At 68.0% G+C, this 15187-nt stretch overlaps 1 protein-coding gene across 1 annotated transcript in view; it reads right to left on the bottom strand.

Annotated features, from left to right (window-relative positions):
• ZFPM1 (zinc finger protein, FOG family member 1) overlaps positions 1-15187 on the bottom strand; it is a 30737-nt gene that overhangs the window by 3327 nt on the left and 12223 nt on the right. The window contains exons 3-6 of the mRNA XM_056136252.1: positions 14326-14430; positions 5143-5276; positions 1523-1625; positions 1046-1216 (exon numbers count right to left, since the gene is read on the bottom strand). Of these exons, the coding sequence (XP_055992227.1) occupies positions 1046-1216; positions 1523-1625; positions 5143-5276; positions 14326-14430 (513 nt within the window). The remainder of the gene's footprint in view (positions 1-1045; positions 1217-1522; positions 1626-5142; positions 5277-14325; positions 14431-15187) is intronic.

Below are 15187 nucleotides of genomic sequence, written 5' to 3'. Positions count from 1 at the left end.
GAGGCTGCAGGGACGCCTGGGTTCTTGGCTCGGCTTCCAGCAGCTGTCCTGGGACCTCTGCCCCTGCCCACGGAGCTGCCCTGGGCTGAGGACTGGACAGGGGTGCTCATCCTGGGCTGGTCCCTGTAGTCCCACAGGACTTTGAAATGGTGCCCAGCAGGGCCTCCTCAGTGCTGGCCACTGGGCCGCATCTCCACCTGGGCCCCGGCCACCACACGGGAACCTGCAGACTCTGCTCCAGGCCCTGCGGCCTCCCTCCCTGGACACTGACCACCTCTGTGCTGCAGCCTCCTCTCTCAGGGCCTCCTGTTCCCTGCGTGTGCCTGGCCAGTGGGCAGCCAGTGGTCTTGTTTCTGACCTTCAAGATCAGTTCAGAGCTGGGGGTCCCACAGTTCCGAGGCTCTGTGACAACGAGGTCGACCCACTGACCTGTCCCACCACAGTGTCACCAGCACAAAGAAACCCCAAGGGTACAGCCAGGCGCAGTGTGAGCATGTGAGCCGCCCCGGGAATCAAGAATCAGATGTGTGCAGCAGGTCTGGAGTGCGGGGTCTCAGGCCCTTCTGGACTCTGCTGACCCCCATGAGGAGCTGGGGTGACCAGAAGCTAGAGCAACAGAGGGGAAGGGCACTCGCCGTGCACGTGGCTGACCCGAGTCCAATCCACGGTAGCACACATGGTCCCTGAGCCCCACCGGGCAGAGACACTGGGTGTGGCTCAGAAACAAAAACCCCAAATGAGGGACTCTGCCCTCGGCCTCAGCGCTGAGCCATGAAGCCCCTGGGGACCCCACCTGGCCTCCCCCACTTCCTAACTGGCCCCGGTCTCGCCCGCCCTGTGCCCAGGCTGAGTGCTTGGCCTGACATGGGCAGCTTCTGTGAAGGGGGTCACGGCTCCAGGGCTGCCCGTGTGCCAGGCCCTTGTGTTGGCACAGCCGGGAGACGGGGCACAGGGCGGCCGGGCACGCCAGCTCGGGGCCCTGCCCTGCCCCGGGATCCCACTTCCAGCCATGGGACCGCCTCGTTTGTCCCCGGGGGTCACTCACTGTTGACCACTGCCGTGGCGAGGATGGAGGCCATGCCAGCCTGCTGGGGCAGGAGCTGGATGTCGGGGTGTGCGGGCGCCTTCACGGGGGGGCTGGGCTCGGCCACCAGGCACACTTGCAGCAGGCCGCCTGCCGGCACCGGCCTGGTCAGCCTGCACCACAGAGCCCCATCTGCGGGTAAGGAGAGTCGTGAGGGCGCCGCCCACTCCCAGTCACTCAGGACCCTCCCTCCAAGCCAGGGACTGAAAACAGCTTCTGAGGGGCAGCTGTTCCCGTGGCGGCCTGCAGGGGGCAGCCTCGGCCAGCAAGACTGGCCAGCAACTGCCGCCTGCCCTCTCCGGCGCCCTCCCCCAGACTCCCCCTCTAGAAGGGCCAGGCTGCATTCACCCGGGGTCCGGGCAGGGCGTCTCTGGGCTGCGGACCCCAGTTCCCCACCCTCTCCACGCAGAGCTGGGGCTGGGGCCCGCAGGGACCAACCCTTCCTGTGGATTTCCACGTTGGCTTCAGCGGTGCTGGGCGCCCGCGGCAGCATCTGCAGCCAGCTGGCCTGGTCCTCCTGCAGCTGGGTCAGCACCAGGCCCTGCAGAGAGGGGGTCGGTCCGCGGGTGCAGGCCTGGGGCTTCCCGTGACGAGGTGCAGGGGGCCCTGTGCAGCACAGCCCACCCCCAGGAGCGTGTGGCTTTGCCTGACCCTGCTGGGGGGCGGGATGGAGGGTCCCCCACCTCCTGCAGGGCAGCCTTTCAGCTGCAGAGACCTGGACTCGCTGCCCAGTGGCTCCGCCCCTGCTCGCCTTCACCTAGGTTTTGGGGTCTGGCATGGACATGACCCCTCCTCTGTCCCTATCCTCTGGCAGCTGAGGGGACACACAGACTTAGGTGTGCAGGCTGGGGACCCCCATACCAACTCCTGCCAATGTCTCTCCTGCACTGGCCTGGCAGGGTAGAGTCCCAGCTCTCTCCAGACCTGACTCCCAGGGGGAGCCAGTGGGTAGGTGGGGGTCCCTGGGGGAATACAGTGGGTGAACCAGGTCCCTTTGAAGAAGACAGCGGGGGGGGGGGTCCCTTGGGGAGCACAGCAGAGGGGCCTTGGGGAGCACAGCAGGGGGTCCTTGGGGAGCACAGCAGGGGATAGGGTCCCTTGGGGAGCACAGCAGGGGACAGAGTCCCTTGGGGAGCATGGGGGGCCGGGTCCCTTAGGGAGCACAGCGGGGGTCCCTTGGGGAGCATGGGGGGCTGGGTCCCTTGGGGAGCACAGCAGAGGGTCCTTGGGGAGCACAGCAGGGGGTCCTTGGGGAGCACAGCAGGGGACAGAGTCCCTTGGGGAGCACGGGGGGCCGGGTCCCTTAGGGAGCACAGCGGGGGTCCCTTGGGGAACACAGCAGGGGACAGGGTCCCTTGGGGAGCACAGCAGGGGACAGGGTCCCTTGGGGAGCACAGCGGGGGGTCCCTTGGGAAGCACTGGGGGGCTGGGTCCCTTGGGGAGGACAGCAGGGGGTCCCTTGGGGAGCATGGGGGGTTGGTCCCTTGAGGAGCACAGCAGGGGGCAGGGTCCCTTGGGGAGCACAGCGGGGGTCCCTTGTCCCTTGGGGAGCACAGCAGGGGACAGAGTCCCTTGGGGAGCACGGTGGGCCGGGTCCCTTGGGAGCACAGTGGGGCAAGGTCTCTTTGGGAGCACAGCAAGGGACAGGGTCCCTTGGGGAGCACCGGGGGGCTGGGTTCCTTGGGGAGCACAGTGGGGGACAGGGTCCCTTGGGGAGCACAGCAGGGAACAGGGCCCCTTGGGGAGCACAGGGGGGCTGGTTCCCTTGGGGAGCAGGGGGCACAGGGGTCCACAGCCTGAGGGCCGAGGACCATGGTGCTCCCTGCCCTGGTGGCTGGCAGTCGGCAGCTTGGCAGCGGGCAGCCTGGCGAGCACTGATGAATATTAATGAGCAGAGTGGAGGGACGGCTGTGCCAGGCCCCTGGTGGTGCTGCCGTGACGATATGAAATCTAATTATTGCTCCCAATATTTCTAAGCCCGCACGCCGAGACTGACAGCCTCCCGGCTGGTTTAATGCTTATCACTCTGCGGCCCGCGTGTTCTCCGTGCGATAAAACGGGCCGCTCTGCTGACGCGGCAGAACCGTTGGGTCCCCGCCGTCCACCCAGCTCCGTCTGGGGGCCGCTCCTCTCTCCCGGGAGGTGCTGGGCCCTGGCCTGGGCCGGGGCCCTCCCAGCAGGCCTTGCCGGCGTCTCCCCTCTCCCTTCTTCCCCCGGGCAAAGGCGTCTCCCACGGGGGGGGGGGGCATCAGGAGCATCCGACATGCGCCTCCTGGTGAGCTGCCCCCAGCACAGCACGGCTCTGGCCACTGCTAGGCCAGCCCCGGGCTTCTGGGTGGGCCTCACACCTGCTTCCCCAGGGAAGGCTCCTGGGGCCTCCAGAACCCGCTGCAACCCCTACTGCGAGCCTGACTCCGTGAGCCTATTCCGGGGTGGGGACGGGCCCCGGCTAGCCGAGCAGGGTTTGGGCCTGCACCTCTGCCCCTCTCGGTGACTGTCCCTGCGGGGCCCCGGGAACACGGCGTCTCTGAGCTTTGGAGTGAGCACTGGAGCTGGAGGCTGGAGGCAATGAGAGGAGCCTGGAGGAGGGGGGCGGGTGGGACCCAGGGAGTCTGGGGAGCTAAGGGCAGGGCACCTCCCCCGGCCCCTCGTGGTCTCTGGAGCACTGGGGAGTGTAGACAGGGCAGAGAGTGGCCTCAGGCCCTGGGGGCATTCCCAGTCCTGCACTGCAGACAGGGAAACTGAGGCAGAGAGGTGGGGCCTACACGGGGCTGATGCTCAGGGCTGCCCCATCCCCCAGGCAGGCTGACCTGCAGCGTGGGGATGCCGGGGGGCCGCCAAAGGTGCACCTCCGGGCAACGAGGGGCCTGTGCAGGGGATGAGTCCCACCACGAGAACACTCCAGCCCGGGGTCCTCAGTGCAGAGGGGGTGGTGACCAGAGTCCTGCAGACCAACCCTGCGGCCAGCGCCCACATGCGGCTGGGCCCGCAGCTACCCCGGGACCAGCCCACCACGCGGGCCTCGGACTCCGTCTGTCTAAAGCGTCTCCCATCTGCACAGCCTCATCCGTCCACGCGTCAGTCATGGGCGTCCCTCTGCGTGGCCACCCCCGCTGCAGGGCAGGGCCCCCGACTCAGCTCTCCACTAGGCGGGGAGGACAAGCTGGGCTGCTGATAGGAACATCTGGGGCTTGTGGTGTGGGGGGAGCGATAAGGCCCTGAAACGTTAGCAGAAATATTTAGACAATAAACGGAGTATCGGAAAGGCCGTATCTCAGGGGATCAATCATCTGGGCCGTGTGTCTGGACACTGGCGCCAAGGCGAGATAGCGCCTGCCGGGGAGATAAGGGTTAATCAGGATTTCACTCTGCGGGAGATAAGACCTGGGGGGGTTCAGGGCCCTCGGTGCCAGGTTTACCCACCACATCTGCCCTCCTGCCCCCTCGGAGGCTCCGGGAAAGCTCAGAGCAGCCGGGGGCGGCCCAGCCCTCGGAGTAAGGGGCGCACCTGGCACCCAGCACCCTTGGGTCCTATCCAACTAGAGCCCGACTCAGGGCACTGGTTCCTGCACACGGTGGCAGAAGCGTGGCCCCGGCTCCACTCTGCACAAGAGCACTGCGGCAGGGAGCAGGGATCGGGGCCACCGGTGCTTGCCACCTCACCGGGCGCTGGCTTGTGGCTGAGAAAGGGCCTTTGTGTGCCCATGGGGACCACCACCCTGCAGGGGCTCAGAGGTGCCCCCCGACAGATCCCTCCACTCCCCACACTCAGAGCCCACAGGGGTGGGACCAGAAGGAAGCTGAGGTTCGGCTGCAGCTGTGCTCAGGGTGGAAAACCACCTCATTCTCACCGCTTACTCCTGTGTCCCCTAGGCCCACACCACCTCCTCCAGGAAGCCGTCAGGTGTTCCCGCACCCAGGAGCCCGTCTCCCAGCAGCTCCGAGATGGCGAGCGCCAAGCTGCAGCAGCTGAGGCTAGACCTGGTCCCAGCTAGGGGGCCAAATGATGCCCAGCAGCTGGTGAGTGGACAAGTGGGGTCAAGCCACGCGCGCCTTACCGGTTCTGACAGCCCAGGGGATGAGGCTTTGCTCTGAATGCTGCCGCAGAAAGGACCCCAGGCCAGGCCCTCAGCCAGGCTGCTTCGTGCCCGGACACACTTCTGCCCATCCCGCAGGACCAGCTCCAGCTCATCTGCAGGGAGAGGTGAGGCGTGAGGAGGGTCCCAGAGCAGGCAGGGCTGCAGGGCAGGGCAGGGTGGAGGAACCAAGGTGTGGGCAGGGAGGGTGGCAGGGGAGAGGAGGGGAGAGCCGAGGGGCAGACAGGCGGCAGGGAAGGGGAGGGTCCCGGGGGAGCAGAAGGAGGGAGGAGGGCTGCAGGGGAGAGGCGGGAGGGTCTGTGCTTAGGTCAGGACCTGGCGGCCACATGGCCAAAGCTTCTGGGTACATGGGGCGCCACAGGTCGGCATGGCCACTGGGGGGCAGCCATAGGACCACGTGTCACTGACTCGGTGGAGTGAGCAGCCCCCTGGGCCCCATGGGTGCACAGTGCCCTGAGGCGCAGTGGGGGTCGAGAACAGCCCCTCAGACCCAGCTCTGCAGGAAGCGTCTGCAGAGAGACGGAGCCCAGCCAAGCAGCCCGGTCCGCAAGGGCACCATGTCTGGGGCTCCCGCAGGAGCAGGGGGATGGGGGCCCGCTGTGCTGTGGGCGGGTGCTGAGCCTTGATGCCAGGCAGGGTCTAAAGCCCAGCACGCAGGCCAGCTCCTTACGGAGTGGGGCTATTCCCGACCGTCTTGTTTTTCTTGGGGGGCCCACTTGGCAGTGCTCAGGGGACATCATGCCTGGAACCAGGGCCTCACACACAGCAGCTGTGTTCATCCTGGGGCCACACCCGACAGTGCTTGGGTGTTGCTCTTGGCTCTGTGCTCAGGGATCACTCCTGGTGGTGCTCAGGGACCATACGGGATGCCAAGGATGGAATCCAGGTCGGCCACGTGCAAGACAAGATGTTCCACCTGCTATACTATCTCTCCGGCCCCTCACACCTGGCAGCTTTGCTAGAGCCACCTCGGGGCCCCGTTTGCTTTTGAAGGCCTCAAGGAAGCACTGGCCTGCTGGCCAGTCTCACCCGGTCCCTGCCTCCCAGCCTCCTGACGGGAAGAGAGGCGGGGCCTCCCGGGCCACACCCCTTTGCGGCGGGTGGGCGGGGCCTCCCGGGCCACACCCCTGTTGCAGTGGGCGGGGCTCCCAGGCCACACCCATGCCGATGTGGGCGGGGCTCCCAGGCCACACCCCTGCCGAGGTGGGCGGGGCCTCCCGGGCCACACCTTTTGCCAGGCCTAGGATGGGGGGCGGCCCTCCCAGCAGCCGTGTCACCTGGCACCCCTGGCACCCGGGACCTTGGAGACCTCACGTGGCCTGGCCTGGTCCCGGTGAGCAATGCAAAGCCCCACTTCCTGGAGCCCCGATGGGCAGGCTGTGGCCTTAATGGGCCGATTATCAGATAACTGCCTGGCTAATGGTGGAGATAAGGTGTAAATACGCCCCGGAGGCCGGGCTAGAACGTTCTCACTGGGCCCTTGTCTTCCCGGGTAGATAAGGTGGCAGCGGACCAGGACAGGCTGGGAGGCCGGCGCCCCTTTATCAGCCCGCGGAGAGGGGCAGAGGCGGGCTCCGTGGCGTGGTGACCTGCCTCTACGGTGTCTCTGCCAGCAGCTCGCAGACTGGCCGGGAGGGCGGGCCCACCGCACCCCCACCTGCTGGGCAGGGAATGCAGCTGTCCAAGGTCCCAAGAGGAAAGGGGAGTCGAGAGGCGGCGCCCGGCCTCGGGACCCTGTGCTGGACCCTGCGCTGGACGGGGCCTCAGAGAAGCCTGGTCACAGGCGTCCCTAGATGCCGGGAAGGGCCTGAGCACAGCTGGCTGCTTGGGCCTGCAGGCAGGAGGGACCTGGCACTTGGCTCAGGAGGTCACCCAACCCGCTGCTTTGTGTCACCCGTGGGTCCGGGAAGGCAGTAACACCTCCAGCTGGGGGCGCGGCTGGCGTTTCCAGCAGCAACAACGTCTTGGGGTATCACGCACTGCCAAAGTCTGGCTCCCGAAAACGGCGTGCTCAGGCAGGGAGCCCCCATGTGTGCGGGGTCTGTGTGGCTGTCAGGGTCCCACGTGGGCGCAGAAGCCACATGCAGTCCCCCCAGTTCCCGCCAGCCCCTGACAGGGGTGTCTGCCAAGTACTGACTGAGGCCCTGGGCCAACCAGAAGAGTCCCATGGGGGTGCCTGTGGGCTCCATGCCAGAAGGGGTGCTTAGCGAGGGGCGCGGGCTGGCAGCAGGGGGGCACGCAGGAAGAGACGGTTATTTTAAACAGCCTCTAGAACCGGAGGCCTGTGGAACGGTCAGCTCTCTGCCACACGGCTGGGGCCCACGGCCGCACGCAGAGCTGCCAACCAGCTCCCGCTCAGAATTGGAGGCCTGGGGAGGGCCAGTCAGGAGCTTCCAAGAGGGGGTGCTCCTTCCTGGCGGCCCCAGGCCAGTCCTCCCACACCCACCCACCCAGCAGCGGGGCCACAGCACCCTGGCCAGGTCATCTGTCCAGCTCGGAAAAGGGCCAATGCCACCCAGCCCAGAGCCCCTGGTCCCAGCTGGTGTCTGTGCTCGCCCCACGGCACCGCCAGCCCTGTGGGCGCTCCGCATGTCAGGGAGAAGGCGGCGGGCAGGGGAGACTGCCCCCGGCTGCCCTCAGCCTGGCCGAGACCCAACCGAGACAGGCCGCGCTGTGCTGGCAAACAACCCACACGCGTTACTTCCAGAACAAACATGAACGCCGGGTTCAATTTTGCCCCCAAGAACATGGGAAGGACCAGAGAAATTCAGCCTCTGCACACTTCTAGGGCGGAAAGGGCGCATCTCAGGCCCTCCGTGGGCAGCACCCAGGGGACAGAGTCCAGCTGCCCTGGGCCTCAGTTTCCCGGCTGAACTGCTGGGCCACTGTGATCTGGTCCCTTGTAGCTGCCTTGCAGAGCCTGGATGCCTGGACCCTCCTGGCTGCCCAGGGCGCCTTCACAACCACGATAAAGGGGGCTGCTCTTCCCCCCAGCCCCCAGCAATGTCCTCCAGCCGCTGCCCACAGGGCATGTCTCCAGGCCCACATGAACTTGGGGTCCCTCCTACATCTTGCTAACAGGCCATCTGGAGTGGCCAGTGGCCCCCTGGCTGTGGGCGCCCACCGGCACTGCACCCCACTTATCTGAGCGGCCCCACCCGCGGCTCCTAGGACCAGCTGCTGGGCTTTGTGGCTTTGTCGGGGCCTTATCTCGGGATCGGGCTGTTTGCCTTTGATAGAGCCACAGGGAGAGGAGGAGGGAGGAGGAGCCGGGCCAGTGTGGGCCCCACCCTGCAGGCTTCTAGAAGTCTCCCTGGGCGCCCAAAAGGGTCAGCTGCCTCCCCCTTCCTCTCACGCCTGGCCATCCCGAGGCCGACTGGCCCTCCTTGGCAGGCCTCGGCTCCCCCCGTGGAGCAGGTGGGCAGAGGGGCACCTGCCACCCGGAGGCCATGGGACGCCACCGCGTGGACTGTGTGGTGCTGGAGGTCAGACCCAGGGGCCCTGTGGCCTCCGCCACCTTCTGGCACAGACCAGCCCCCCTTCCCCGCCCAGTCACACACCTCGGGAGCGGCTGTCCCTGCCCCCAGCTGCGGCTCTGGTGCCCGTGTGCCCCAGCTACCAGCTGCCATCCAGGCCGGCCAGCACCCTTCAAGATGCCCAATGCCTCAGGGCATGTCCGTGCGACTTGGGTCTCAGTGCAGGAGGCCCAGAGTGGTGGAACACTGCTCACTGCGGTGTCCCTGGGTCGAAGAAGCCGCATCTGGAAACAAGGGGCCGTGCCTGGTGCAGCCTGGCTGGGACCAGGGGCCAGAACCTTCCCCACCAGAGGGCCTGGGGCAGGGGACTCTAGGGCCAGAGTCAAGGGGCTGTGGCTGATGGGGAGCTGGCAGGGCGGGGGCTCATTCTCCCTGCTCTGCCCGGGGAGGGCGAGGCTCAGGGTGTCTCGCTGCCAGCTGGGCCGCTGGAGGCAAAGCTGTCACCCTGGCTGGGCCAGGACCTTCATACAGGGAGCTGGACCGCACCCTGCACTGGCACAACACCCACGGGACCACCTGACGCAGGGAACCACGCACGAGGAACGCCTGACACGGGGCAAGCACCCACGAAAACCCCTGATGCAGGGCAGACGCCCACAGGAAGTGCCTGACAGGGCACAACACCCACGGGGACACCTGACGCAGGGCACCACACGCACGAGGAACGCCTGACACGGGGCAAGCACCCACGAAAACGCCTGATGCAGGGCAGATGCCCACAGGAAGTGCCTGACAGGGCACAACACCCGCAAGAACACCTAACACAGGGCAAACACCCATGGGGACACCTGACGCAGAGCACAACACCCACAAGGAATGTCTGATGCAGGGCACAGCTACCCAGGGGGTGTGATTGACAGGGCAAAGCAACCATGCAGAGCGACTGATAGGGTATAGCGTCTACGGGGACTGCCCGAAACAGGCACAACGCCCACAGGGAGGTCCTGACACACGCACAACACCCACGGGGAATGCCTGACACAGGGCACAACACCTACAAGGACTGCCTGACACAAGGCACAACACCCACGGGGAACGCCTGACACAGGCTACAACACTCACGGAGTGTCTGACGCAGGGCACAACACCCACAGGGAATGCCTAACAGCCCAACAGCACGGGGAGTAGGGACTCAGACGGCACCGGAGGTGAGGGCCCACCTTGTGGTCATCATTTCATGCTCTGGCGCCCAGGACACAGGCTGGGATGTCACCAAGGGGTGGGATGAGGAGGGTGCAGGGTGCCCCCCGCCACGTGCTCCCCGTCTCTCTCCGGCTGGTGGGCAGGGCCACGGCCTCAGGGGTCGCCTCCTGATTTGCCCCTAAAGACTTTCTGCCTCTGCTCCTGGGGCCGGCGTCCCCGCAGCCTGAGAACTGGGGCAGCTGGTTCTGCGCGGCGCCCACCCTCCCAGGGGGACCCTCAGAGGGGGACCCTCCAGGCCAGCCCCCAGGCGCTGCCCCACCCGCCAGCTGGTGCCTGCGCGCGCGGCCCTATCGCGGGAGCATCGCGGGAGTATTGATTTTTTAACACAGAACAGCCCGTCTTTATCAGCTGAACCCTGGCCCCAGCTAATGGTGGAGCCGCAGGGCGGGGCCCCAACGCCACCCCGATGGGGGTGTGGGGGCACCTGCAGGCCTGGGGGGCACCTTGGTCCCAGAAGACCCAGTGCAGGGACCAAGGCGCCCCCCAAGGGACTGCCTTCCCGAGCGCAGTTCCCTCTGCCTGGAGGGAGCCGGGACGGGACCAGGTGGCGGGGGTGCCCTGAGCAAGCCAGGCTGACCCAGACCCTTCCAGAAAGACACTCGACCCCTTCCCCGCCCCTCCCCTCCCGCTGTGGCCCATCACAGACCAACAACCCGAGGCTCCCGCAGGGGACGGGGTGAGGAGGGAGCCTGACGTGGGTCCCAGCTGGCTCAGCCGTCCCCACCCGGGGGTGGCGTGGGAAGATGGCGGGGCTGGAGGCAGGACGGGTGAGGGGGCTTGGCCCGACGACTCTGCTCGCTCCTACAGCCGAGGCGGTGCCAGGCCCCACCACCCCCAAGCTCCCCCCCAAACTCTGGGCTTCAGCCGTTTCTCCCGCCTTGGGGTTCCAAGAGCCAGCCCTGGGGTGGCGAGTTCAGGGCACGAGGCTTGGCAGAACCACCCACAGACTGACCAGCGTCCGTGGGCTTCTCACGGACCACAGCCCGGGACAGCAGCCAGGCCGCAGGCGCAGGGGCCCAGGAGACCCCTCCCACAGGAGCCCCCAGGGTCCTGCCTCGGGCCGCCCCTCAGGCAGCCCCCGGTGGGCAGGATATGACCAGCCCTCGAGCCACGCAGCCCCTTTGTCCCATCTCCGGGGCGATCTTATCAGCGGTGTCCACTGCCACAACACAGTAATGGAAAAACGCAGTGAGGAAATCAAAAGTCACGAACAAAGATAGAGGAACGAGGAATAAACGGGCCTGGCGCGTAGGTGGGGGCTGCGGGCGGGTGGGAGGGCAGGGGCCCTGCAGGGGCCGGAGGCGGCCACCACCCGGCCTGGGGGTCAGGCAGGAGGGCAGCATGGGCTGAATTGGCCGGAGCAGGCCAGGGAGGACGGCGGGCGGCAGAGGCCCCGCGGGGGTGGGACAGCCCTCAGCGCGTGGCCAGGCCCAGCACCACCACGATCCCGCGTTGGGACAGCCCGTAGCAGCAACACCAGCGCCTGCGTCGGCGGCAGGCAGGGAGGGAAGCAGCGGTGGGACCGGGGACAGCGACGCGAGTGGCCATGTGAGTGATGGGTGGGCGCGGCAGGCTGGCTCGTGGGCGCAGACCAGGCGGGCAGGAAGCGGCGGAGGGCGGGGAGGAAGCGTGGAGCAGGCCGCCGAGATAGCGCCCCGGCCACACGGCCGCGCCCGGAAGGTGCTGAGGTCAGCAGCTGCGGGGCAGGCGGCCAGGCTGGATCTCCTCCTGCCACCGGGACGGCTGGGACCCGGGCCAGGCGCGGTCCTGGCTGCCGCGGACCTTGTGTGGCGCGTGGCCGCACCTGGACTCTGTCACGGCCGCCCACGTGCCTCACTAGGTGGTCACACTCCAGCCCCGGCCTTCAGGGGCATCCTGGGGCCGTCCTCCGCCTGGCGTCTGTGGATGTGGGATGCTGAGGGGTGTGGCGTGGTCAGAGGGTGGGGGTCAGAGGCAGGACGGGCCCCCAGCTCAGCTTCCCCAGCCAGATACCCGGGAGGGGCCTGGCCAGAGCCCGCGGGCAGTGCTGGGCAGGTGTCAGTAGCCCCGAGCCTGGGTCAGCCCCAAGACAAGGCCGCAGCCTCCTCTGAGCTCTGCTTCTAGCTGCCTCGGGTCACGTCCTGGGTCCGGCCCACGCCCGGCCAGCAGCGGGGCACCCTGACTTCTTTCCAGCCCCCCACGGCTAGCTCCATGAGGCCCACCGCAGCCCACGCCTCGGGCCTCTGCGTGCTCAGCCCCGACTGACTGACCGGGTGGCTCCCGTGCTCTGCCTGGAGGGAACATGGGGCCCGGCGGCACGAGGACTGGGCTGGGGGTCTCGGAGGTGTCAGGAACAGGGGCCCGTGTCTGGCCCCCGAGATGACCTCAGACTGCCCTCTCTGGCCCCTCCCGGAGGCGAGCAGGTGGCTGGAGCAGCCAAGGGCAGCCAAGGTCCTGCCCACCCACCACGGCCACCCCAGGGGGTCCCCCCCTTCCCGCCCCAGTCTGTCACGCACGCACACGGCCTCCCAGCCGTGTGGGTCCAGAACCCGGGAGCCTGAGGGGCTGTCATGGCCCTGACCACCTGCCCTCCTGCTGACCTGCCTGGCCCCAGTCACTCACTGCAGACAGAGATGCCTGGACACCAGCCAGCGCACTTGAGTGCTCAGGGCTCGGTGGTCCCTGCCCTGCGAGCAGCGTCCTGCCGGCCCCAAGGCCCCTCTAAGCCAGACTGCTGATCCTGCCTGCCCCTCGGCACTGCCGCCCTGCCCTGCCAGGGGTCTGGGGCAGTCACTCAGGGCCACTGAGAGACACCACGCTGGCAGGACTGCCCATGGCCCACTGCCCACTCGCTGAGGCCCCAGGTCAGCCCCTCCCTGCCCACGGACCTCAGGCCCTCGCCATTCGTCCAGGAGGGCGCCCGGCTCGGGCAGTGCCAGGGGCTGGAGGCAGGATGGGGATGGAGGGGGATGGGCTGGAGACTCAGTGCAGAGCCCACCCACCGGGGGGCAGTGATCGCCGGCCAGCCCAGCAGCCACCGCAGCTGAGCTCAAAGCTCCTGAAAACTGGACAGCACTGGCCGCGCCCCACGCCCCGCCCCACCAGGCCCGTGTCCGCGCCCTGAGTTCCCTCTCCGGGAGGCCACGGCCAGTAGGGGGACAGCAGGCTGACCTGGGGCTGCCCTTCATGCAGGATGGGGCAGGGGGCGTTTGCAGTGCCCGGTGGGGTCCCCACTGTGCCCACCACACCTAAGGGGGACTCTGCAGGAAACTGAGGCACAGCCCCTGAGACCAGCGGGGCTGGGGCGGAGCAGAGGGCCGCTGCCTGTGGGTCAGTGGGCAGCGTGGGCACGGCAGCCGTGCGGTGAGATAAGGGCCCGCGGCGGCCTCCGCTTCCCGGGCTGATAGTGGGCGGCCTGCTGGGGGCTGATATGGCGGCCCGCGGCGGTTGGCCGATGGCCTCGCTGCCCACCGACAGGAGCTGGTATCTGTGGGCGCTGACGGGGCCCTGGTCCCCCCAGCCCCAAACCACAGTGCGGGTGGCCGCAGGGGCCCCTGTGCCGGGGCCGGACCTGTCTGTGAGACGGGGAAAGGAGTGGGCAGTGCAGGGTGCTGGACTCCACACTCGTGGCCCCGCAGCCTGGGCCCAGGTCTCCACGGGGTCACCCAGCCGCACGGGCACGTCGCACAAGCTGGCACTCTCGTTCAGTGCTCGCTCCAGCTGGGGCCACACCCCACTGCCCAGCACCCACCAGGGTCCTGGCTCTGATCACATCCCTGGGGGCACCTGTGGATACCGGCACCCCCCGGGCAGTGCCCTGCCACCCGGGCACTCGGAGGGACAAGTGCCGAGTCCACCGTGAGGGAGGCAGAGGTGACCCCAGGCAGCTGCGGGGCGGACGGTGCCGGCGTGGCGTCCGCGTGAGGTCACCAGGCATGGCACCCGCAGGGCGGTGCTGGCCGTGCACGTGGCCGCCAGGAGCCCTGGGCACCGCGGCGTGGCCGAGGCCACGTGATGGGAGACCGACAAGCGGAGCAGGAGCCGCCCGTGCCCGCGGGTGCCTCCCCCTGCGCAGGGAGCCCTGGAGACAGGGCCGGGCCCACAGGGGTGCCGCGGGCCCCGTCCTGAGCTCCCGGCCCCGTGTGGCCACGACCACAGCCACCACACTGGCCCAGGCCCCAAGTTGCTGAGGAGAAGGGATGAGCAGCAGGGGGGACAATGTCCCACGAAGACCTCGCCGGGGACTGGGTGGCGAGGAGCCAGGAGCACCCGCAGACTCTCCCTGGGTCCCTCCCCACGTGCACTCCAGCTCGGGCCTAGAGGCCCACCTCCTCTGGGATGCCCACCAGGACTGCTTCTTTGGCTCCGCTCAGGTCCCAGAGCCAACCCCTCCCTGGAGTCCCCGTGCCCCGCAGGCCGGCAGTACCTGGGCCGCTCCAGCTGGGGGCGCCCTCTTGCTCCTCACGAGGCTCCAGGGACTCCGGCTCGGCACCTCCAGGGCTCCCCGGGGGCGGGGTCTGGGGCTCGGCACCTGCGCGGAGGGAAACTGGTGAGGGCCAGTTCTCCGGCCGCGGACATCCCACCCGGCTGGTGTGACCGGGGCTCCCCACGCCCCAGCGGCCTTTCACACCCGTGTCCCGCGTCCTCAGCGGTGGTGGGCATTACGTTCCTGCCGCCGTTAATGATTACAGCGCGGGCCGGGCCCCCGGACACGTGCGTCCACTCCCCGCTCCTGCGCGGCAGCTGGGGGCCCCGGCGCCCCGCACCCCACGCGGCCCAAAGGGCATGTTTGTCTTTGGCCGCCGATAACGAGCAGATCGATGTGCCCCCATAAAGGGCCGTGACGTCACTGTCGCAATTATTAATACTCGCGATAAGGGCCGTGATTAACATCAAATAAATCAATCACACGGTATAAAAGTCCTATTATTTTTGGCCATAAATCAGCAGGGCTGGCATGCGGGCGCAGCCACCACGCAGCTGATACGGCCTTATCGCGCCATCGCCCCGCCCGCCGCAGGTGCTGCCTGGCTCCGCGGGAAAGCGGGGGTCAAAGTCCCCGACGGGCTGCTGCCCTCTGGCAGCTCGGCCCCCGGCCCCCACCCGCCACACCACCCCCAGGGGCTGCAGCAGGACAGGGCGGGGGCTCCCCGGCGTCCACCCAGGGAGGTCCTCCTGGAGCCGGCTCCGGGGTCTCCCTGGGGCCTCCTGGTTCCACGCAGCTGGACGTGGGGACGGAGGGCACCCCATTTCCAGGGACGGGGGGCTGTGAGCCTCACTCTCCAGGA

The sequence above is a fragment of the Sorex fumeus genome, unplaced genomic scaffold, assembly GCF_029834395.1.
Source record: "Sorex fumeus unplaced genomic scaffold, SorFum_2.1 ptg000122l, whole genome shotgun sequence".
Taxonomy (NCBI): domain Eukaryota; kingdom Metazoa; phylum Chordata; class Mammalia; order Eulipotyphla; family Soricidae; genus Sorex; species Sorex fumeus.
This window is presented reverse-complemented; position numbering and strand designations above follow the sequence as displayed.